The sequence below is a fragment of the Polypterus senegalus genome, chromosome 11, assembly GCF_016835505.1.
Source record: "Polypterus senegalus isolate Bchr_013 chromosome 11, ASM1683550v1, whole genome shotgun sequence".
Classification (NCBI taxonomy): domain Eukaryota; kingdom Metazoa; phylum Chordata; class Cladistia; order Polypteriformes; family Polypteridae; genus Polypterus; species Polypterus senegalus.
This window is the reverse complement of record NC_053164.1, coordinates 10,223,592-10,247,568: the sequence shown is the minus strand read 5'-3', so window position 1 is coordinate 10,247,568 and position 23,977 is coordinate 10,223,592. Positions and strand designations below refer to the sequence as shown.

The following is a 23,977-nucleotide window of genomic DNA, read 5'->3' as shown; positions in this document are numbered from 1 at the left end:
TTGATTCTACAATAAAATAAAATAAAAATAAAAAGTGGAATAACCTTGGAGGTCAATCATCACCTCGAAAGCGGACAGTAGACATCACGTGGTATATGTGTACCAAGTTTCTGGTCAATAGGTCAAACGGTTTACGGTGATTTAAAATCCTGGACAGACAAATGGACAGGCACGCTAGCGTATTATAGAAGAAGAAGAACATTGGTTCCATTTCTTTTGGTTTTCCAATTGAAGCACAGGCAGGTGAAGTGACGTGCTCAGGGTCAAACAGTGGTGTCAGTAGTGGGATTTGAACCCACAACCTCAGGGTATGAAGTCCAAAGCTGTAAAGCACCACGCCACACTACACTAATGAGACACAGTCAACGAGCTTTGTCCCCCAATAACACCTGCACTGCAGTTCAAAATCATGTGGCGCAAAGTTCAAATTGCTACGTTGCTGCCCGGACTGCCAGCAGAAGAGATGGACCGGGGGTAAGCAGCAGGTGTTGCATATAAATCAGTCCCTCTTCGTCCCCACCAGTAAAAATGTCAATCAATTGGTGACATTTCACAATCAGGGCTTGCATAGAAATCAATACCTGACCTCTGAACTCTCTATGGATCATTGTAAGGTCCAAATTCCATTCTCTCATAGAAAAGGGATGTGATTACACCACCTGCTGCAAGGAACCCACAAGAACGCTCATTTCTATAGCTCATTCACAGGTGACAAACACACTCGCAATGCCGGATTCTTTTTATATCAATGAACAGGAGCAACAATTAATAAAGAACGGCGCACTTTAAGAAACCATTTAAACCGGGATAAAGTCGGAAAACACACCTCAATCAATTTTGGTGAATTGCGAACCTCTGAAATGCCATTTCACATATCAGGTTAGATTAACTGCGGTGGGCTGGCGCCCTACCCGGGGTTTGTTCCCTGCCTTGGCCCTGTGTTGGCTGGGATTGGCTCCAGCAGACCCCCGTGACCCTGTAGTTAGGATATAGCGGGATGGATAATGAATGGATAGATGGGTTAGATTAAACATTTTTCTTGGTCATCACTACAAACGACATTAAGCATCATATTGCTATACCCAGATATTTTTGGGCATAGTATTCCTTTAAAGCCGTGGTTCCCAAACTCGGGTCAAGGGGACCCCAGCTGTTGTTGCAGGTTTTTGTTCCAACCAGACTGACAATCAGTGATAACAACAGATAATTATTGACTTCATTTAATTAGCTGTTCTTGTTTTGCTTCTCTTATTCTGCATTCAGAACACAGCAGTACAATTTCTACATTTAAAAGACATTTAGAAACATTTCAGTTTATTCTATAGCTGTAATTGCTTTACTCTCGTTTGTTGATTTCTTATTATTTTGCCCTTTTGTTACGTAGTTTGCTCCCTTCATTGTATCCTCGTAATGACAATTAAAAACAACCAGAGCAGGCCCCGGGCAAACAACAATGAATTATGAAAGGCTGCAACTACTTCAGCCTCAGACCCAACAATTAGTAAATAATGGATTAAATAACCAGAACACGTGGAAGGCAGAATGAAAATCAGGGGATGAGAATGATATATCATACATATACATATGTGTGTATATATCTATACTAATAAAAGGCAAAGCCCTCACTCACTCACTGACTCATCACTAATTCTCCAACTTCCCGTGTAGGTAGAAGGCTCATTTGGCAGGCTCATTCCTTACAGCTTACTTACAAAAGTTGGGCAGGTTTCATTTCGAAATTCTACGCATAATGGTCATAACTGGAACCTATTTTTTCGTTCATATACTATAATAGACTTCTGCTCGATGGCCGTGGGAGGCGGAGTTACGCCTCCCACGTAATTTAGTGCCTGCCCATATAAGGACGTCCATCAGCGGCAATCCAATAGAAACACTGCCGCTAAATATTCACGGGTGAAGGACTGTGCTTATGCAGAGGAAGATGAGATGGTCAGGATGGTGTTTGGCACAAACTCGGCGAAACTGCGAGAGGAACTTTTAAATGCTGGGTCTAAGCTAACATTAAATACAGCCGTGGAAATCGGACAAGATGGCACCAGCACAGCTGGGAACCTTCGATGCATGTACACCGAGCGGCTCACATGAAATGACGCAGTGCACAGACAAAAAGCAACAGTTCCAAAGAGTGCTGAACAAAAACTGAATTACACAATTGAGAAGGCAGCAAAAAAATATGAAGCGCGTGATACATACAAGCATATTCATAAGTGCAGCTACTGTGGAAACAAAGCACACGGTGGAAAAAGTCAATGTCCCGCTAAAGGAAGACAGTGTTAAAAAAAACCCGTGCATGCAGTGTGTCAGGTCTCAGATAAAGAAGAAGACGAGCTGTTTATTGATGCAGTAAGAAATGAATCGATGAATGAAACCTGTTATCTTTACAACGATTGACAAACAGGGAATGTAACTTGAACACAACACATCCTACAAATACAAACCTGATTGAAAGAAATAATGATAATCAAATCCTGATGACAGCAACACTCATAACACTCACAAAACAATTACTGTATATTGATAATCATGTTACATTATTTTAAAATGTTCCCTTTTCTTTTCCATAACTTCTTTAACACACTACTTCTCCGCTGCGATGCGCTGGTATATATATATATATATATATATATATATATATATATATAATGTATATATAAACCCCGATGTACATACTCTCATATAGGTAAACCACACGCCGTGGCACAATAGTAGAGGCTTCATCTCTAGCACCGACGTCTGAGGTTCGATTCCCGAGAGGGGTGCACTGAGTATGAACGCGCGCTTCCCGATTCATTTTACCCTCGCATCCCCTTGGTTTGAGACGTATGAAAACATATGCGGTGTCACAAGAACGAGACATGGACAGATAAAGAGTTGGGGCAGCCACCCGTATATTGTGGTATCCTGGCTGCAAAGTCGTTTTTCTTGTAAAAATACAGAGCACTGAAGTGCATACAACCGAGTCCAAAACAAGACTGAGGAAACAAAGGAAAGGGGCAGGTTTTAAAGGGGAGACAGGAAGTGAGGTCGTATGGATCTGGCACGTGGTCTTCCACCATTGGCTCAGTAGCCGGAGGTGACATCAGAGGGACTGGAGCTGGTGTGGCCGAGTTCCATTGGCTCAGTCCCGGAAGTGATGTCAGGAGATCCAGGTGAAATCCCCGGGATGGTCTACAGGCAAGGAGAAAAGAGTCAGTGCACTCTGCCACACCCCGCATGCCTCCAACTGCCTTCACTCAAGCCCTTTAGCTGCCTCCCATGCGCGCGTGTGTGACAAGGCCCCCTTAGCCCAGACCCGACGGGTCGGGCGACCTAACCGAGAGGTCGTGAACCCGAAAGAGCATCAGCGTTGGCGGAGAGCCGACGACGATGAACGAGCGAAAACTTGTACGGCTGCAGGTCAAGAAACCACCGGGTGACCCGCGGATTCGACTCCTTGTGGAGGGCCATCCACTGTAGGGTGCATGGTCCGTGACAAGGGTGAATTCCCGGCCCAACAGGTAGTACCTCAGCTGAGTAATCGCCATTTAATCGCCAGAGCCTCCCTCTCCACCGCAGCATACCTGGTCTCCCGGTCCAACAGTTTCCGCTCAGGAACATGATGGGGTGCTCCACACCATCGACGCTTTGGCTCAGCACGGCGCCCAGGCCTGTGTCCGGCGTCCGCCTGGAGGATGAAAGGCAAAGAAAAGTTAGGTGCCATCAAAACAGGTGTGGACGTAAGGGCCTGCTTTAAGTCACCAAATGCAGCCTGTTTTTCAGTCCATACCACAATGTTCGGGCCCTCTTCTTTGTTAAATCAGTCAAGGCGCCGCTCTCTCCAAAACCGGGTACAAACCGGCGGTAGTACCCGCTAACCGAAAGGCTTGGACCTGCCGCTTGGTTCATGGACGGGCCATTTCAGAATGGCATCAATTTTGGAGCACTGTGGCCTTACGGTACCCGACCCACCAGGTAGCCTAAATATTTGGCCTCGCTTAATCCAAGAAGCATTTCTGGGATTAATCCGAGCCCGCCTCACCAAGTGTCCGTAATACCGCTTGGACATGCTGTAGGTGTTCCTTCCATGTGCTGGAATAGATGACCACGCCATCCAGGTAGGCAGCACTGTATGAGTTATGAGGTCAAGCACTTTGTCCACCAGACGCTGAAAGGTTGCTGGAGCCCCGTAACCCAAATGGAAGGACACGATACTGCCAGTGTCCGCTAGGGGTACTAAACGCGTTTTACCTTCGGAGTCCGTTAAAGGAACCTGCCAGTACCCTTTCGTCATGTCAAGTGTGGTCAGGTATTGAGCCTGTCCAAGCCTCTCGAGGAGGTCGTCCACGCGGGCATTGGATAAGCATCAAATTGGGAGACTTGATTGCCGACGGAAGTCATTGCAGAACCTCCAACTTCCGCCAGGCTTACCGACGAGCACAATGGGGCTGGACCAGGGACTATAACTTTCCTCAATCACACCTAGCTCCAGCATGCGCTTGATCTCAAGCTCCACTTCAGCCTTTTTGCCTCGGGAAGACGATACGGGCGTTCTCGGACAACAACCCCGGCTCTGTCACGATGTTGTGCTCAATCAGAGAGGTCCTTCCGGGGTTCTCACTGACTACCTCCCGCACGGTCCGGATAACTGTTTCCAGCTCCTGCCGCTGTCTGGGACTTAAGTCCGTGCCGAAGTTAAGGTCGTGTGTGTGAGCGAAGAGTGAGCGGGGCTGGCCGGAGGAGGGATCGGGTCCCTGTCCTTCCACGGTTTCAGCAGGTTCACATGATAAACCGCTCCTTTGGCCGACGATTGGGTTGACTCACCAAATAGTCGACCAGTCCCTTCCTCTCCTTAACTTCAGAGGGGCCCTGCCAGTGGGCAAGCAATTTAGAGTGGGAGGTAGGCACTAGGACCATGACCCGATCTCCGGGCGGAACTCCCAAGAGACGTGCGCGGTTGTAGTACCGGCCTGTGCTGCTTGAGCCTCCTCCATGTGACTTTTAAGGACAGGCGAATCTTTCCAAATCTATCGCAGAACTGCGATATACTCCAGTATGTTTGTGGAGGGAAGAGCCTCTTCTTCCCAGCCTTCTTTCAAAATATCTAATATGCCCCGAGGTTGTCGCCCGTACAGTAGTTCAAAGGGGAGAACCCCGTGGAGGCTTGTGGGACTTCCGATAGGCAAAAAGGACGAGGGGGAGGAGCTGATCCCAGTTCCTTCCATCCTCGCTGACCACCTTACGCAGCATTTGCTTGAGAGTTTGATTAAACCTCTCTACTAATCCGTCGGTTTGAGGATGATACACCGAGGTCTTTAAATGCTTTATTTTCAGTAATCTGGCAGTCTCCTTGAACGCTTCCGAGGTGAAGGGGTCCCCTGGTCTGTCAAGACTTCTTTGGGGATCCCCACGCGCGTGAATACCCCTAGTAATTCCCGTGCGATGGCTTTAGAGGTAGCTGAGCGCAACGGAACAGCTTCGGGGTATCGTGTAGCGTAATCCACGAGGACTAAAATGTACTTGTGTCCTCGGCTGAGGGCTCCAGGGTCCCACCAGGTCGACCCGATTCTGTGGAAGGGAACGCCAATCAGTGGAATAGGAACAGAGGAGCACGGTCCCTCCTAGGAATTTGTCGCAGTTGACACTCCGGCAGGAAGCAAAAGCGGCGAACCTCCTCATTAATTCCTGGCCAGTAGAAACGGAGCTTGATCCGCTCCAGAGTTTTTTCGGTGCCCAGGTGGCCACCTAGGAGGTGGGCGTGTGCTAGCTCGCAGACCTGCCGCCGGAAGGTACGCTGCACTAGCAGCAGCCTCGCCTCCTGCCCGTCATGCATTGCTACACGGTAAAGGAGGTCATTATCTAGCACAAAGTAGGGGCCCTGTGGCATCGACTGATTAGTGCGCTGGCCATTGACAAGGACCACTGCATTTTTTACAAACTTCAGGGAGTCATCATTCCATTGCTCCCTTCTAAAAGAAGCCGGCGCTTTAAATTGGAACCGCAACACGGAGAGAGGGTCAGCGCCGACCTCAATGGGCGTGGTTTCTCCCGCCCGCCGCGCGCTGGTGGATGACGGTTAGCCCGCGACGGCCGGGAGTTGCCACGCCAGTCAGGGCGACGCTTCGCTCTCTCTGCCGGCTGATTACACGGCGTGGAGGCAGCTTGAGACGGGTTATCTCCGTCCATAACGAGGCCCAAATTAACCCCGGAGTGGTATGTGTCTCACCGCTTTGATTTTAGACCAGTCCCGCCCTAGTATCACCGGGTGTGGAGGATCAGGTAGGACGCTACGGTGAGTTTACGAACTGACCCTCCGTAACTGATGACACATGCGGCGGACCTGTACCAGCGGATGTCTCCGTGGACACAGGTTATACCGGTCTTAAATTTTAGCCACTGTTGCGGTTGCACAAAGCGGCGGGCAACAATGGAAATGTTGCTGCCGGAGTCGAACAAACCTGTGGTCTTGTGTCCGCTGACGATCACCACGCCAGTATGTGGGACCGCCAACGGATTAGCAGAGCACACCAACCCTCCTCCCCTCCACCTGCATTCCTCCTTGCCCCAAGCGGTTTGCGCCCAGCACCGCTGACGCCTCACGAGCTCCGGATTGTACAGGGAGGGGCTAGGTCTTGGAACGCACTCGCTGAGTTTGACATGAGGACGGTTCTGCTCCCCAGAGTGTGAGGCCGCCTCTGCGTCTCCATAAGCTCTATGAGCTCAGACATGTTCTTAAACCGCCGCCCCAAACCGCTGGGTGAAGCCACGGGGAAGCTCTTCCAGGAGCAGATAGCAAGCTACCTGCTCTATTATTTGGTAGGGCGTGTTTTCAAATGGCCGTAGCCAATGCCCTACCATTGCCCATAAGGACCAGGCTTGTTGTTGGTCGGCCGCTCAGGGTCCAACCTCCATTTTTATTTTATTCACCTGCCAGTCTGGGGCACCCCTAGGTGGTAAATGGGGCTTTGGTTTCAGGGGAGGCAGGCACTCTCCCCAAGAGAGCATACTGAGTCCCTTTGCCTCCCCCTCCAGGGCAGCCCACCTGTGAGCCCCACCCGCACACCCCTGGCCTCTCCAGATGGCCTAGTTATGAGTGCTGGGAGCGGAGCCCGCACCGGTCACGCCGACCACGGGCACCCTCCCGCCTGAATACTCGGCCCGCACGCCCTCCCACCTGGGTATATTGCAGGTCCTGTCCCCTTCTCCTCTGGGACTTCTCCATCCTGCCGACTACGCCACTGTCACAAGAACGAGACATGGACAGATAAAGAGTTGGGGCAGCCACCCGTATATTGTGGTATCCTGGCTGCAAAGTCGTTTTTCTTGTAAAAATACAGAGCACTGAAGTGCATACAACCGAGTCCAAAACAAGACTGAGGAAACAAAGGAAAAGGGGCAGGTTTTAAAGGGGAGACAGGAAGTGAGGTCGTATGGATCTGGCACGTGGTCTTCCACCATTGGCTCAGAGCGGAGGTGACATCAGAGGGACTGGAGCTGGTGTGGCCGACTTCCATTGGCTCAGTCCCGAAGTGATGTCAGGAGATCCAGGTGAAATCCCCGGGATGGTCTACAGGCAAGGAGAAAAGAGTCAGTGCACTCTGCCACACCCCGCATGCCTCCGAACTGCCTTCACTCAAGCCCTTTAGCTGCCTCCCATGCGCGCGTGTGTGACAGCGGTTAACGCAGAAAGACAGATCACCAATTGAAGCTTTATGAATAATGGATACTTTATTCGCGATCAATGATTGTTTTGGTAAAGCCATACTCAGTGTATTCATTAGATGAACGGTAAAAAAATAAGAGCAAGGAGAGGGGGACTTATTGTGGCACGCAAGTGAAACCACAATAGCACTTAATGCGTTGGTGCGTGTCAACTCGATCTGAATTGTGCGTTCACATTCGAATAAATATATCTTTTCAAGTTCTATTTAGTCGACACAAATATCTTTGGTTGGAATGTAAGGCGAATTTACTCTTCACATTTGTATGGTGAAGAAAAATGTATGCAATGATACCTACATTTAACTTACATTCCTACCAAAGATATTTCTGTCGACTAAATAAAAATTCCTTCTATTTAAAATTTAAATAGAATTTGAACAGATACGATAGTTCATAATATCCACGCAGTCCAGCACGTAAGATTGGGAGTCATCCGTTTTAACAAGCAGCATATTGCACTGATACGAAATAGCCTGCCCATTTAATTATTTAGGAATGGATAAATAAATTAAGATTTTGTACAAATAATGTTTTTCATTTTTCTTCCTTGATGGATTCTGGCACCCCCAGCAACAGTTGCTCACACCCCAAAGAGTGTATATATATATATATATATATATATATATATACTGTATATATATATATATATATATATATATATATATATATATATATATATATATATATATATATATATCTATACTAAAAAGGCAAAGCCCTCACTCACTCACTCACTCACTCACTCACTGACTCATCACTAATTCTCCAACTTCCCGTGTAGGTAGAAGGCTGAAATTTGGCAGGTTCATTCCTTACAGCTTCCTTACAAAAGTTGGGCAGGTTTTATATCAAATTCTACGCGTAATGGTCATAACTGGAAGCTGTTTTCTCCATTTACTGTAATGGAGATGAGCTTCAACGCCGTGGGGGCGGAGTTTCGTGTGACATCATCACGCCTTCACGTAATCACGCAGTACATAGAAAACCAGGAAGACCTCCAAAAGCGCTGAAGAAAACATGCATTATATAATTTAGAAGGCAGCTAAACAATAAGAAGCGGCGGTGACATATACAACCATATTTATGAGTTCTGCTACTTTGGAAACAAAGCACGATGTAAACCTACACTTTAAATTAAGTTCATAGACAGGCTGCCGCTGGCGGTTGTAATTTAGTGCCTGCCCATATAAGGCCGTCCGTCAGCGGCAATCCAATAGCAAACTGCCACTAAATATTCACGGGTGAAGGACTGTGCTTATGCAGATGAAGATGAGATGGTCAGGGTGGTGTTTGGTACAAACTCAGCGAAACTGCGAGAGAAAGTTTTAAGTGCCAGGACTAAGGTAACATTAAATACAGCCATGCACATAGCAGGAGATGGCACCAGCACAGCTGGGAAACTTCGATGCATGTACACCGAGCGGCTCACGTGAACTGACGCAGTGCACAGATAAAAGCAACAGTTCCAAAGAGCTGAACAAAACCAATTACACAATTGAAAAGGCAGCAAAAAATATGAAGCGTCTAATACATACAAGCATATTCATAAATCCAGCTACTGCCGAAACAAAGCACACGGTGGAAAAAGTCAATGTCCCGCTAAAGGAAGACAGTGTAAAAAAAAAAATGTGCATGCAGTGTGTCAGGTCTCAGATAAAGAAGAAGACGAGCTGTTTATTGATGCAGTAAGAAACGAATCGATGAAAGAAACCTGTCATCTTTACAACGATTGACAAACACGGAATGTAACTTGAACACATCCTACAAATACGAACCTGATTGAAAGAAATAATGATAATCAAATCCTTGATGACCGCAACACTCAGTAACACTCACAAAACAAATACTGTATACTAGCCAACCCGCGGCGTACCATACGCCGCATAATCAGGCCATTTTTTTAATGAATTTTAAGCACAGGCAGAAAATTAACATTTGAAAAATCGGTAATGTAATAAATCGGCAAGAAAAGCAACATTGTAACAATGCACGGAACAAACCAACACACAATCGTCCGTGACTGAAAACCGGCGGATCGTCCTCGCGCCTTCTGCTGCCAGATGGAGGGATGGGGGTTCACGGCGCGGAGAGTGGAACAGGAGGAGAGAAGGACGCCCATTCAGCTCCGTCCGTCATGCTAGTCTGCTGATTTCGCTCAGTATGTACTGCCCGTCATGTGCCCACCTCCAACTTGTCACTTGAGTCGTCGTCTTTACACAGTCCAGATGTACATGTGACTGACGTGGACTTTTCATTGCTCTGTGCGGTTTTGGCCGCTTTTCTATATATAATTCACCAAGACACCTGACCACGGTAGTAGCGAGGTGGGAGGGGGGTGTGTACAAAGTGCAGGAGCATCTAAGAAGACGCATGTTTGTCGCGACGCAACCAGTGGGAGCGTCAGGGCCGATCCTGGGTAGACGGCCGCCTTTGTGCGAATGTGGTTTCACCGCCCTACGTACCTATTTTCTATTATGATATGACGGATATTACTATTACATGTACTACTTCAAACAGGATTAAGACGGTGTTAGGGTTAGAGTCGGGATGTATAAATAAAATTTAATTTCAAACGATTAATTTTAAACCAAACCAGCCTAGATTAGAAAGCCGGTTTATTTAATCGTTCTAAGCGACAGGCAGCTCTGCACACAGTGACAGTCAATTCAGAGATCGCCGCAGCCCCGCTGTCTTTTGCCGCTTCTCTTGACTCGCAATCCCGTTGAGGAACGTACGCGTCTCACATGAAATCTATCGCCTTCGCGACGCAACTATGAAACATGCAAGTTGAACGTTGACTAAGGGACTATACACATTTAGAGAGCGTGTCGTAAACACATGGTAAGCAATGGAACCGTTCAGACAGAGCGCGCGATGAGCCGGCGACCATCAAAGGCTTTTATGCCACAGCGAAAGCAAATCGCTATGTATGTGGAGTCCCTAATAGGCATCAATGCATCGACTACAATACACGCCACTTTGTCAAACTTTGCTCACTGCAAACGCCGCCGCTGCTATAGTCGTCGGCCGCGCTCAGACTTTAAAATTCAAAGGCGGAAAGCTGCCGGTCGCAGCGCCGCCGCTGCTGCATCGCCTCCTCAACGGCCGCCTTTGAGTTTGGCTGCCCACGTGCGGGGCACGTTTTTGCCCGTCGCCAGAATCGGCCCTGGGGAGCGTATGAGTCGGAATTCCACGGTTTGCAGCCCGAATGGGGCTCAACGGCTTACCCACGCCGGGTAGACACACGGTCAATGTCATGCATAATTATTTATTGAATGCTAAACACTTCTGGAAAGACACAGTTGTCTAAAAAGGGAGGGTTTGAGGATACAACAGAAAGTGAATGAAAAGATGGAACTGTAGACTTTTCATTGCTCTGTGCGGTTTCGGCTGCCTTTCTATATATAATCCACCAAGACACCTGACCACGGTAGTAGCGAGGTGGGAGGGGGGTGTGAACAAAGTGCAGGAGCATCTAAGAAGACGCATGTTTGTCGCGGATGCGAATTGCTGTATGTAGCGTGTAAAACAGTTTGCCATGGAGCACATGGTGGAGTGTCGTAACCGAAAACTCCGTTTTTAAAGACTGCTCACTTCATTGTGTTTTAACCTCAGTTGTAAAGGATTGTTTTAAGGATCCCATGGGATACCCCTCGCAAACCGTTTGACACGCTGCACCATAGAGTCCGGACGTATTCATGTAATCAGCGTATTGTTGAGCAGACTGTATAACAATGCCTCTGTGACTAAGAACAACGGACACCACGTCACCGAAGTTATCCCAATGTTGGCAAACAAAGCTAAGAGCCATGTCACGAAGTCTGAGAGCAACAGTCTCAAATGACATTTCTCCAAAAACCCGACTGACAGAAACAAACAGTTACCTGAAGCAGGAATTTCCATAACATTGAAAGAATTGTTGTTTCCATGAAATACATTTGAAGCGGCAGCCATGGAGGGCAAAAGAATAGTCAACGTGGCTCACAGCTGGGTTTGGACCGGAGCACAGACCAAAGCGAGCGAGTATGTGTTTGATGAGCTGTTTGATTTGGCGGGCAGTGGTCTGAGGTGCGTTCCTGAGCACGTGGGAGGAGGGGTAGTTTCTGGGCGGGGCTTCGTTGTTCCTTTCGCATGGTTTTTCATGGTGTCGAAACCAAAAAGAATAATGAAAAGTCAACGTGGCATAGACGTGCATGTGGACTCATAGCACAGACGAAAGGGGCTAACTGGGTGGTCGGTGAGTTTTTGTGTCCGGGCACATGGGCAGGCAGTGTGAATGCCTAGAGAGCGAGGGTAGACGCGGGCCGGTGAAAAAGGAGTGTTGGTGGGTAGGAAAACGTCTTCCGTGTTCCTGCAGGAGCATCTAAGAAGACGCATGTTTGTCGCGGATGCGAATTGCTGTATGTAGTGTGTAAAACAGTGGTGCAAGCGGTCATGCGTTGTAACCGAAAACTCGGTTTTAAAGACTGCTTACTTCATTGTGTTTTAACCTCAGTTGTAAAGGATTGTTTTAAAGATCCCATGAGATACCCCTCACATGCTGTATATGGCGATAAACATGCCTCTATGAACAGTCAACGTAGCTCGGAGGTGCATGACATTAACCTGCCCTGCACCGCATGTGGCCTCCACGACAGACGAATATAAATGACGCCACTTTTTCTGTGTTCTTGCGTCTGACTTGGTGGGCGTGGCCCTGCTAGTTGTCGTTGTATCCAATGGAGTTGGTGGGCGTGGCTCCTTCCTTCGTGCACCATAGGTGTCTCACTTGTCGGCGGCTTAGTGAATCCACGCCCCTTCCGGCGTGCTTTTCATGGTTGTCTTGCCTTAGTGAATTATATATATAGATTGACAGTCATGTTACGTTATTTTTAAAATGTTCCCTTTTCTTTTTCTAGCTTTTTTAACACACTACTTCTCCGCTGATCTGGTATATATATATGTATATATATATCCCGATCTACATACTCGAATAATGTATACTTTATTTGCCATCAATGATTGTTTTGGTAAAGCCATACTCAGTGTATTCATTAGATGAACGGTAAAAAAGTAAGAGCGAGGGGAGGATGACTTATTGAGGCATGCAGGCTGTAGTGCGCGTCAACTCTATCTGAATTGCGCGATCACATTTAAAGAAATATATAATTTTCAAGTTCTATTTAGTCCATATGTGTCAAACTCCAGGCCCACGGGCCACATCCGCCCGGCGTGTAATTATATCCGCCCTTGAGATCATTTTATATACTGTATTATTGTTATTAATGGCCGGGTATATGAAGCGCTGGTAACACAATAAACTACAGATCCCATAATGCAGTGCTTCAGCTGCCTTGCCGAACACTTACCGCGTTAATCAAGTCTAGCTTATGTTGCTGCGAGTTATTGCGAAGCTAGCTCACACGATGCTGGAGAGAAAAGTTGATTCTGAAAATAGAGCCTTTAAAAACCGATGGGAGGCTGAGTATATGTTTACTGAACCCGTGTGTCTCATTTGTGGAGCTAATGTGGCTGTAATTACAGAATTTAATCTAAGACGGCACTATGAGACAAAACATCAGGGTAACCTGAATGCAATGCAGAAGATACAGAAAGCAGCATAATTAAATAAGAATCTGACACTTCAGCGGACGTTTTAACCCGTGCACAATCACAAAGTGATTTCAAGTGAAGCTGCTTTTATGAGAGACACAAATGCACCAGTTCACTTTCCCTGTTGCCAAGTAATGTTGAACCAAGTCGTTACTACGGTGTTCCCAAATACGCACTTTGCTGATAAACTGAGCGCACTGAGTTCGCACGGCGCTTTGGTGACTTTGAAGAACAAAAAAAGTCCGTCTACATGCAGCTCGAACCTTGTGCATGTTTGGTAGCACATATCTGTGAGAGAAGCTCTTCTCAGTGATAAAGACTAACAAAACAGCACACAGGAGTCGCCTCACTGATGAGCACCTGCAATCCATCCTGAGAATCTCCACAACACAGAACCTCACAGCAAACAGAAACGAACTTGTGGCCAAAAAAAGATGCCAGGCGTCCAGCTCTAAAATGACATCTGAGCAAAGACAACTGAATGATTTGATTTGTTATTGCTGAAAGGAACACATTTTATTTATATTTCCAGGTTTTGTTATGCAGCATGTTCATATTTGAATTTGTATCATTTTGACAGGATATATTTTTATGGAGAGCAAAATCTTTTGGGATATTTAAAATCTAAGTTTATTTTTTATATAAAATTACATAAGAGTAAAGAAATGTGAATGTTTGTTCTTTTAACGTTTACTTAATTTCTAACTTGTATAATTTAGACAGGATATATTTTTATGGAGAGCAAAATATTATAAGTTGTTTAAGGTTTGAGTTGATTTATTCACGAATAATATTCCTGTCTGTTTTTACCATTCCTGCCAAAGATATTTCTGTCGACTAAATAAAAATTCCTTCTATTTAAAATTTAAATAGAATTTGAACAGATACGATAGTTCATAATATCCACGCAGACTTGCACGTAAGAGCGGGAGTCATCCGTTTTAACAAGCAGCGTATTGCACTGATACGAAATAGCTGTGTGTGTATATATGTAGATATGTATGTATATGTATATATATATGTTTATATATGTGTGTATATATGTATGTATATATGTGTATATGTATAGATATGTTTATGTATATGTATGTGTATATATGTAGATATATATATATGTATGTATATATGTGTGTGTGTGTGTATATATATGTGTATATGTATAGATATGTATATATATGTTTATGTGTGTGTGTGTAAATATATATATATATATATATATATATATATATATATATATATATATATGACAGCAACACTCATCACTCACAACAGTGACAAAACAATTACATTGACAATCAGGTTACGTTATTTTTAAAATGTTTCCTATTCTTTTCATTGCTTCTTTAACACACTACTTCTCCGCATGTAAGCTGGTATTTTGCTAGTATATATATATGTATGTATGTATATATATATATATATATATATATATATATATACACTCTTTGGGGTGTGAGCAACTGTTGCTGGGGGTGCCAGAATGTGTTCCTTTCATTTTTTTGAGCAGTTTATATATCTGATATAGACTGGGTAATGTGTTAGTAACGAAAGGATGCCACATCGTTTGATGGAAATGAAAATGATCAACCTACAGAGCCCTGAATTCAAAGACGCCCAAAATCAGAGTGAAAAATGATGTGGCAGGCTAGTCCATTTTGCCCAAATTGAATTGCAGCAACTCCAAATTGTATGCGCAGCACTTTGTATGGCCCCTGTGTTCTTGTATACATGCCTGACAACATCGATGCATGCTTCTAATGAGATGACAGATGGTGTTGTGGGGGATCTCCTCCCAGATCTGGACCAGGGCATCACTGAGCTCCTGGATAGTCTGAGGTGCAACCTGGTGGCATTGGATGGACCAAAACATAATGTCCCAGAGGTGTTCTATTGGATTTAGGTCAGGAAAGTGTGGTGGCCAGTCAATGGTATCAATTCCTTCATCCTCCGGGAACTGCCTGCATACTCTCACCACATGAGGCCAGGAATTGTTGTGCACCAGGAGCCACTGTACCAGCATAGGGTCTGACAATGGGTCCAAGGATTTCATCCTGATACCTAATGGCAGCCAAGGTGGCCTTGTCAAGCCTGTAGCGGTCTGTGTGACCCTCCAGACAATCATTAACCCACCACCAAACTGTTCATGCTGAATGATGTTACAGGCAGCATAATGTTCTCCATGGCTTCTCCAGACCCTTTCACTTCTGTCACGTGCTCAGGGTGAACCTGCTCTCATCTGTAAAAAGCACAGGGCACCAGTGGTGCATCTGCCAATCCTGGTAATCTATGGCGAATGCCAATCGAGCTGCATGCTGCTGGGCAGTGAGCTCAGGGCCCATTAGAGGACATGGGGCCCTTGGGTCACCCTCATGAAGTCTTTCTGGTTGTTTGGTCAGAGACATTCACACCAGTGGCCTGCTGGAGGTCATTGTGTAGGGCTCTGGCAGTGCTCATCCTGTTCCTCCTTGCCCAAAGGAGCAGATACTGGTCCTGCTGATGGGTTATGGACCTTCTATGGCCCTCTCCAGCTCTCCTAGAGTAACTGCTTGTCTCCTAGAATCTCCTCCATGCCCTTGAGAATGTGCAGGGAGACACAGCAAACCTTCTGGCAATGACACATATTGATGTGCCATCCTGGAGAAGTTGGACTACCTGTGCAACCTCTGTAGGGTCCAGGTATCGCCTCATGCTACCAGTAGTGACACTGACTGTAGCCAAATGCAAAACTAGTGAAGAAACAGTCAGAAAAGATGAGGAGGGAAAAATGTCAGTGGCCTCCACCTGTTAAACCATTCCTGTTTTGGGGGTCATCTCATTGTTGCCCCTCTAGTGCATCTGTTGTTAATTTCATTAACACCACAGCAGCTGAAACTGATTAACAACCCCTCTGCTACTTAACTGACCAGATTAATATCCCATAAGTTTCATTGACTTTATGCTATACTCTGATTAAAAAGTGTTCCTTTAATTCTTTTGAGCAGTGTATATATATATATATATATATATTGTAACAACCCGGCAGCAAGCGCTGGCGGAGTGACGCTCATGGGTAATTTATGTAAATAGTTTGTGGGGAAATTATGGGTAATTTATAAAAAGCTTATTGTATGTCGGAATTTACGTATTGTCATTTGTGTTGTAAATAATGGTGTGTTTGTATTTAATTGGTTGGGTGGGTTTGGGTTATCGCCGTCCGGGGGTTATTTATTTTGTAAAAAGTACCAATTTATTGAAATGTGTCTTCGTGCTTGACCTTGGCAATGGCCGCACAATAATGTTGAGCTTTTGTTTCTGACTATCTTCTGTAATAAAAGATACAACAGGACAGAGCTGTTTATTGCTAAGATTTATCTAAGCAAACTACCGAGACACTCGGAGTCGTGCGTGTATGGGGCACGAGTGTTCTCTTTCTTAAAGAGCTGGGTGCAGTTGCGTGCATGACGCTGGCAAGCCGCTAGCCGACAGCTTCGAGAGGTGCACGGCAGAGTTCGCTCGAAATCTTAAAGACTCTCCACGGGTCGCTACATTGGTGTCAGAAGTGGGAGACCAGGCTGTTTAGAAGACGCCGTCATGGAACAGAGTCTTGAAGAAATAGAGCGTGCCATCTCGGAAAATAGCGTTATGTTGGAGCGCCTGATCAGCAGAACTGCACGGAGAAAAAGGACAAACTGGCCTGAGGGTGCCAGTATTCCCCGGACAGTGTTGCGATCTTCTAGGCACGGCCGAATGAACCTGTAGCTGCCGCAACGACACCCCAAATCACCAGTCGGCCGGTCCTCCCCACACGGTCACCCGCTAAGCTGCCACGATACAGCGGGTTGACGCCCCTGGAGCCATACCTTGCACAAGTGGATCTGGCTGCTCTTCACAATGGTTGGAGCTGCGAGGAAGCTGCAACACACTTGGCCCTTGCCTTGGAGGGTCCCGCACTTCAGGTACTCATCGACCTGCCGCCTGAGGAGTGTCGTGATCTTCAGGCCCTCACCGATGCTCTCACCCGTCGCTTTGGACAGAGAACCTCAGCGGAACACAGCAGGGAGGAGCTGACAAACCGACATCGGCGTGAAGGTGAGAGTGTGGGAGCATTTGCAGCTGACATCAGGGTCTATGTACGGAAAGGTTACCCTACTTTCTCGACAGCAGCAAGGGAAGAACTCAGTCTTCATGCTTTCCTGCGGGCCTTGCACCAGAGCGTCTTCGCCAGCATGTCTGTCTGTCGCCCAGACATTTGAGCGAGGCACTACGGGAGGCTGAACGGGCTGAAGAGGTACTACAGTTTGGGTCTCCGCACGTCAATCATCACGCCCAAGCCGCTATCGAGCAGTTGAGCGAGTGGTAGAAAGGGACCAGCCTGAGGGTGTGGAGGTCAGTCGCCCAGCCATCATCAATTCCCCGACAGAGACAAAGATCGGACCGCTGTTTCCGATCACGGAGAACCAGGGCATTTTGCCAGGGACTGCCCTGCTCCAAGTCCCCTGCCTCGTACAACATCACCTTCGGGAAACGACTTCGGAGTGAGGCCGTGAGGGGACCCTCGCCCAATTTTCAGCATCCCTCCGCAATGACTGCCCTAAAGTGGGGCTGTGGGTTTTCAGGTGGACTATACCTAGACTGCATTATAGACGGACGGCCATGTAGTGCCTTAGTGGACACGGGTCCACTATTTGTCTATTACAGAGAGGAGTGTTGCCCAAACAGCTGGTCCTCTTCCAAAAGACTGGACTCCTTCTAACATCGAACTGCGCGACGGTTACGGGTGAACGGACAAAAATGCCCGGAAAGAAACTATTGACTGTAGTAGTAGGGACGAGCCAGACCAGCCACGAATTCTGGCTCATGGACATTAAAGACAAATGCATAATTGGGTTAGACTTGCTGGCCCACTGGGGAGCATGTGTTGATGTGTCCAGGGCCATCCTCTGCGTAGGTAATGAGACTGTGTCGCCCAATCGGGCTGGAATCATCCTGGAAGGGCTGTTAGCTTGGATTTGCCTGGACACCACGGCTCACCGCTCCCGACCGCTGTTCGGAAGATGCAGGGACTGAAGAGGACCCCCAGGAGAGTATTGCAGCTCAGACCAGTGCTCCCCAACGGTTTTCCTCATACGACCACCCATCCACTGAGACGGTTGCTGCTGTGGAGGAATTGGGCCATCGTGGTGAACAGCTGAGCACGCCACAGCAGGAGCAACTCCAGAAAGTATTGAACGACTTTGTGGACATTTTTGCGGCTCGAGAAGAGGACTGCACCAGAACCTCGTTAGTCAAACACCACATTGACACTGGCCACGCCGCCCCCATTCGGTTGCGCCCCCACAGATTGCCTCTTGCAAAACGCCAAGCTGCCAAGAATTGATTCGCGAGATGGTAACCAACGACATCATTGAGCCTTCGGACAGTCCTGGGCCGCACCCATGGTCATGGTGCGGAAGAAAACGGGGTTGGCGCCTTGTGTGGACTTTCAAAATTAAATGCAGTCACCGAAAAGACTCTTACCCATTGCCTCGCATCGATGATGCATTGGACTATGTGGCTGGATCCCGTTGGTTCAGCACTTTGGACTTGCGCAGTGGATATTGGCAGGTAGAACTGGCAGCAGAGGACCGACCCAAAACTGCATTCACCATCGGACAAGGGCTGTGGCAGTTTAAGGTAATGCCGCTTGGACTTTGTAATGCGCCGCCACGCTTGAAAGACTAATGGAGCGGGTCCTAAAAGACATTCCCCGAACCCGCTGTGTGGTCTATTTAGATGATCTGCTGATTCATGGCAGAGACTTTGACCAGGCGGTGCACAATTTAAGGGAGGTCCTGACCGCCATTCAGTAGCGCCGGGTTGCGGTTAAACCCTGAGAAATGCAATCTTCTCCCGACAGACTCAGTTTCTAGGGCACGTAATCAGCGAGAGTGGGGTGGCTACAGCCCCGCGAGGGTGACTGCCGTGAGCAACTGGCCCCCCCCAGCCAATATCACTGAACTGCGGAGCTTTTTGGGTTTAGCCTCCTACTACCGAAGATTCAGAAAAACTTTGCGACCATTGCCAGCCCTTTGCACCGACTAACGAGTAAGGGCCAACAGTTTGGGTGGACGGAGGACTGCACAGCCGCCTTCCAACAGTTAAAGGCTGCCCTCGTCAGCGCCGTCCTGGCGTACCCTGACCCCAACCAACCTTTTGTGGTGGACACTGACGCTAGCAATGTGGGGATTGGGGCCGTGCTCTCACAGAAGGGGGAGGCTGGAGAAAGAGTGATAGCTTATTACAGCTGCAGCCTCAGTCGACGGAGAGGAATTACTGTGTCACTCGGCGGGAACTGTTGGCAGTGATCCTAGCGGCACGGCACTTTCGGCCCTACCTATTGGGCACTAGGTTCACACTGCGGACTGACCATGCTAGCCTCACCTGGATGTTGAATTTCAGGCAACCAGAGGGCCAGGTGGCAAGGTGGATGGAGATTCTACAAGAATATGACTTTGAGATACAGCACCGACCGGACGGCAGCATGCCAACGCTGATGCCCTCTCCAGGCGCCCATGCCTCAGCAATGAATGTCGATATTGCCGCCGACAGGAAGAAAGGGGCTGGGGCCATCGCCCGCATCCGCAAGGATAGATGACACTGTTGGAGTAGGGGAGCCGTACACTATTGACCAATTGAGGCAGTTACAGGCTAACGATCAAGCACTAGAAAAGGTAAAGGGCTGGTTGGAGACACAAGAACGCCCCGACTGGCAAACCGTGTCGCCACAGGGGCCTGAACTCAAAATACTCCACTCTCAGTTGGGCAACTTGGAGTTGCACGATGGCGTAATCTACAGGCGGTGGCACGCACCGGGAGGAATTGACCGCTACAACTACTGGTTCCCCAGGCTTTGCGCGCGAGGTCCTCCGATGGGTCCACGGAGCGGCTGGATCCGACATTACGGAACGCTAAGACAGTGCGCCGACTACGGCAGCGGTTTTATTGGCCCGGTGTCGGCAAGACGCAGAGCTACACGCCCACTGCTGTGACGTCTGCACTGCACAAAAGGACCTGGTCAACGTTCTCACGCCCATTGCAACGATACCTGGTCGGGCACCCATGGAGAGAATTGGCGTGGACATACTGGGTCCTTTTCCTGTAACGGAAGCCGGAAATCGCTACGCTTTGGTAGCAATGGACTACTTTACCAAATGGCCAGAGGCGTATGCAGTTCGGATCAGAGTGCCCCACAGCTGCCCAAAACTCGTGGATGAAATGTTCACTCGATTTGGAGTTCGGACGAGCTCCACAGCGATCAGGGCGGAACTTTGAGAGCCGTTTGTTCAGAGAGGTGTGTCAGCGACTGGGGTGAAAAGACCCGACCACCCCTTCACCCACAAAGTGATGGATTGGTCGAGCGATTTAATCGCACCCTGGCCACTCAACTGGCAATTCTGACCAGTCAACACCAGCGGGACTGGGACCAACATTTGCCTTTGGTCCTATGGGCATATCGGACAGCAGTGCAGGAGTCGAGCCAATGCACGCCAGCGGGGCTGATGTTTGGAAGGGAACTTCGCACGCCGGTGGATTTAGTGTTTGGCTCACCCCCTGAGCCTGAGATTATTGGTGGGCCCGAAATGGATTATTTTAGACGGCTAAAAGAGCGCTGGACACCGTTCATCGACTGGCCAGGGAGGCCCTGGAGGGAGCTGGAGCACGCCAAAACGGGCTTATGACTCGGGCTCATGGCCCGACGCTGAAGCCAGGGACAAAGTGTGGGTATTTTGCCCGCAACGGAAACGGGGATTGTCCCCAAAACTAGCCCACCATTGGCAAGGACCGGGAGAAATATTGGACAAAATATCGGAGGTAGTTTTCCGAGTCCAATGCCTGGACGAGGCAGACGGGTGGTGCTGCACAAGGACCGCTTAGCACCATACCACCCACTGGCCCCAGAGCAACAACAACTCGAAAATATAAGCGTTCTCCAACCTCCACCCCCGGCACCGAGTCAGACAGTGACAGGACTGAGCCCGACACCAGTGATGGCACCTCCGGCAGGACAAAGCGTGTCCGTCGACGGCCAGGACATTTACGTGATTTTATCTGTGATGAGTAGGGTTGTGGGGACACTAACCCTCTTAGGAGGGGGCTGTGTAACAACCCGCAGCAAGCGCTGGCGGAGTGACGCCTCATGGGTAATTTATGTAAATAGTTTGGGGAAATTATGGGTAATTTATAAAAAGCTTATTGTATGTCGAATTTACGTATTGTCATTTGTGTTGTAAATAATGGTGTGTTTGTATTTAATTGGTTGGGTGGGTTTGGGTTATCCGTCCGGGGTTATTTATTTTGTAAAAGTACCAATTTATTGAAATGTGTCTTCGTGCTTGACCTTGGCAATGGCCGCAATAATGTTGAGCTTTTGTTTCTGACTATCTTCTGTAATAAAAGATACAACAGGACAGAGCTGTTTATTGCTAAGATTTATCTAAGCAAACTACCGAGACACTCGGAGTCGTGCGGTGTATGGGGCACGAGTGTTCTCTTCTTAAAGAGCTGGGTGCAGTTGCGTGCATGACGCTGGCAAGCCGCTAGCCGACAGCTTCGGAGAGGTGCACGCAGAGTTCGCTCGAAATCTTAAAAGACTCCTCCACGGTCGCTACAATATATATATATATATATATATATATATATATATATATATATATATATATATATATATATATATATATATATATATATCTCTGTTAAATGTTTCCCTAATTTAGAGTGTAATTTTTTCCAGCATCATGGGTTTGAAGCCCAGACCGTTGTTCATGTGCACTTAGCATGTTCTCCCTGTGTCTGCACTGGCTTTCCTAACGTCCCCGGAGATGTGATGGCTTGGCTCAATAGCAGTTCTGTGATTATGCTGTGCAATGAACAGGCACCTTATTCAGGTTGGTTTCATTCTGCCTTATGCCCAGTACTGCCAGGATTGCTACCCCAAACTGGTTTAAAGTAGGTTTGAAAATTCTACAGTATATCATATAGTGTTTTCTAAAAGACTGGTTGTAAATAAAACATCCCAGTGTATTTACACAAGGAAACATTTACGAACCTCGCAGCACTGAAAACCATTGCAAAAATCTGTCGCCCTGGGGCATAAATGGAGGAGTACCGTTTGGAGAGAGATAAGGCCACATTTGAATTACCTGCTTGCCCCATCGCCCACTTTTGACACATTAAATGTGAACAGCACCTCACTTCGATCCCCACCCCAGCTATTTTTCAATGCTCAATTAAGTCAATAAAGAAAAGGATCTGCCAGACCTTCGCCGCAGTCAGATAAATTAAAATCACAGTAGAGCATCTTAGCCGCTGGCGTTTGCTGTATCCGCCCAACTGGTGGTCAAGATCCATGCGCTGCCCTCCACCCGTCGCGAAAGACAGCGGGACTGCACGAAGAAGACGGAGGTCATGCTGTGGTTATCTGGAAACCTTTTCTGTCCATCATCCAAAAACAATCGAAAAAAAAACTATATAAAAAATACGCTTAAGTCCGTAAGAGAGCTCGGACCGCGGCTCTGTTTCTGTAGCCTCTCGTAGTTTATCAGGCCAGTAAATGTCAGAAATGCCAAAATCAAAGCGTCCGATCGTACAACTTAGGCTTCCGAGCTCCCTCGTCTTACAGTTTGCAGGATCATGTAGCCATGAAAGGGGGCGGTATGTAGAAATAGGCGGGGCTTGTATTCAAACAGGGCGTGGAAATAGGCTAATATAGTCGTTGTACGAGAAGTAAATGCATTAACACTCATGCATCAATATTGCATACAGACGAAAAGGAGGATCGTCCAAACAGGCGCCACTGTACAAAACGTTAGATGAAAATGAATAAAAAAATAAATGCTTGTTGCCATTCTTGACCAACGAGCGTGCGCCGTCCGCTCGCAATCCTTCCCATCTCACGATTGTGTGTTTTTTCCGCTGCTCCCGATATGGCAGGAAACGCGGGGGGCAGCGGGAAGCAGTTATCTGACGGTTTAGCTCACAATTTGGCAGCGGCGTTTGCTTTGGAGAAAGAAGAGTAGGAGGAGGAGAAGGGAGACGGATAGACAGGCAGGCAGCCATTCCACCTATTGATTACGGTGGAGGATCCTCGTACTCCGTTATGGAGCCGGATAGGTCCGGTGGCGGAGCGGCACGCAACCCAAATGGGCCCAAAGCCGGTCCGGCGTCTGGGGCGATGGGGTCTGTTGTTGCTGCTGCTACTGCTGCAGCGGCCGCCGCTTCTTCCACCTCGACACGAGAGATGCACGAAGGCGAAGCGGGCCTGTCGTTGCCGGGCATCCTGCACTTCATCCAGCACGAATGGGGACGATTCCAGGCAGAGAAATATCGCTGGGAAGCCGAGAGGGACGAGCTGAGGGTAAGGCATGTTTAACTAGGCGCCAATGCCAGTGGGCTATGCGGGGGGAGGAAGAAGGGGGGCGGCTAACACGGTTGGAGAGTCGTGACATCCCCCGCGTAGGCCGGATCGAGCATGTCCCGGACACCGGGCTGGAGGTGTTGTGTGCGCTCGTTGGGGTAGCGTTTACTGTGGACTGTTGTGCGACGCGTACAGAGCGACGTTTGCTTTGAACATCCCGTCGAAAAATGAGTCGCCTGAAGGGGAATGCCGAATTAGAAGAGGACGTGCGGCTGTCTTGTACGTACAAAGAGA

At 47.9% G+C, this 23,977-nt stretch overlaps 2 protein-coding genes across 2 annotated transcripts in view; one reads left to right on the top strand and one right to left on the bottom strand.

Annotated features, from left to right (window-relative positions):
* The window catches only part of LOC120538658 (fukutin related protein), a 39,896-nt gene extending 16,687 nt beyond the window's left edge, over positions 1 to 23,209 (bottom strand). The window contains exon 1 of the mRNA XM_039768042.1: positions 22,588 to 23,209. The gene's annotated coding sequence lies outside the window, so the exon portion shown is untranslated. The remainder of the gene's footprint in view (positions 1 to 22,587) is intronic.
* An 87-nt stretch (positions 23,210 to 23,296) lies between these two features.
* Positions 23,297 to 23,977, top strand: part of strn4 (striatin, calmodulin binding protein 4) — a 127,274-nt gene continuing 126,593 nt past the window's right edge. The window contains exon 1 of the mRNA XM_039768041.1: positions 23,297 to 23,683. Within this exon, the coding sequence (XP_039623975.1) occupies positions 23,426 to 23,683 (258 nt within the window). The 5' untranslated portion in view covers positions 23,297 to 23,425. The remainder of the gene's footprint in view (positions 23,684 to 23,977) is intronic.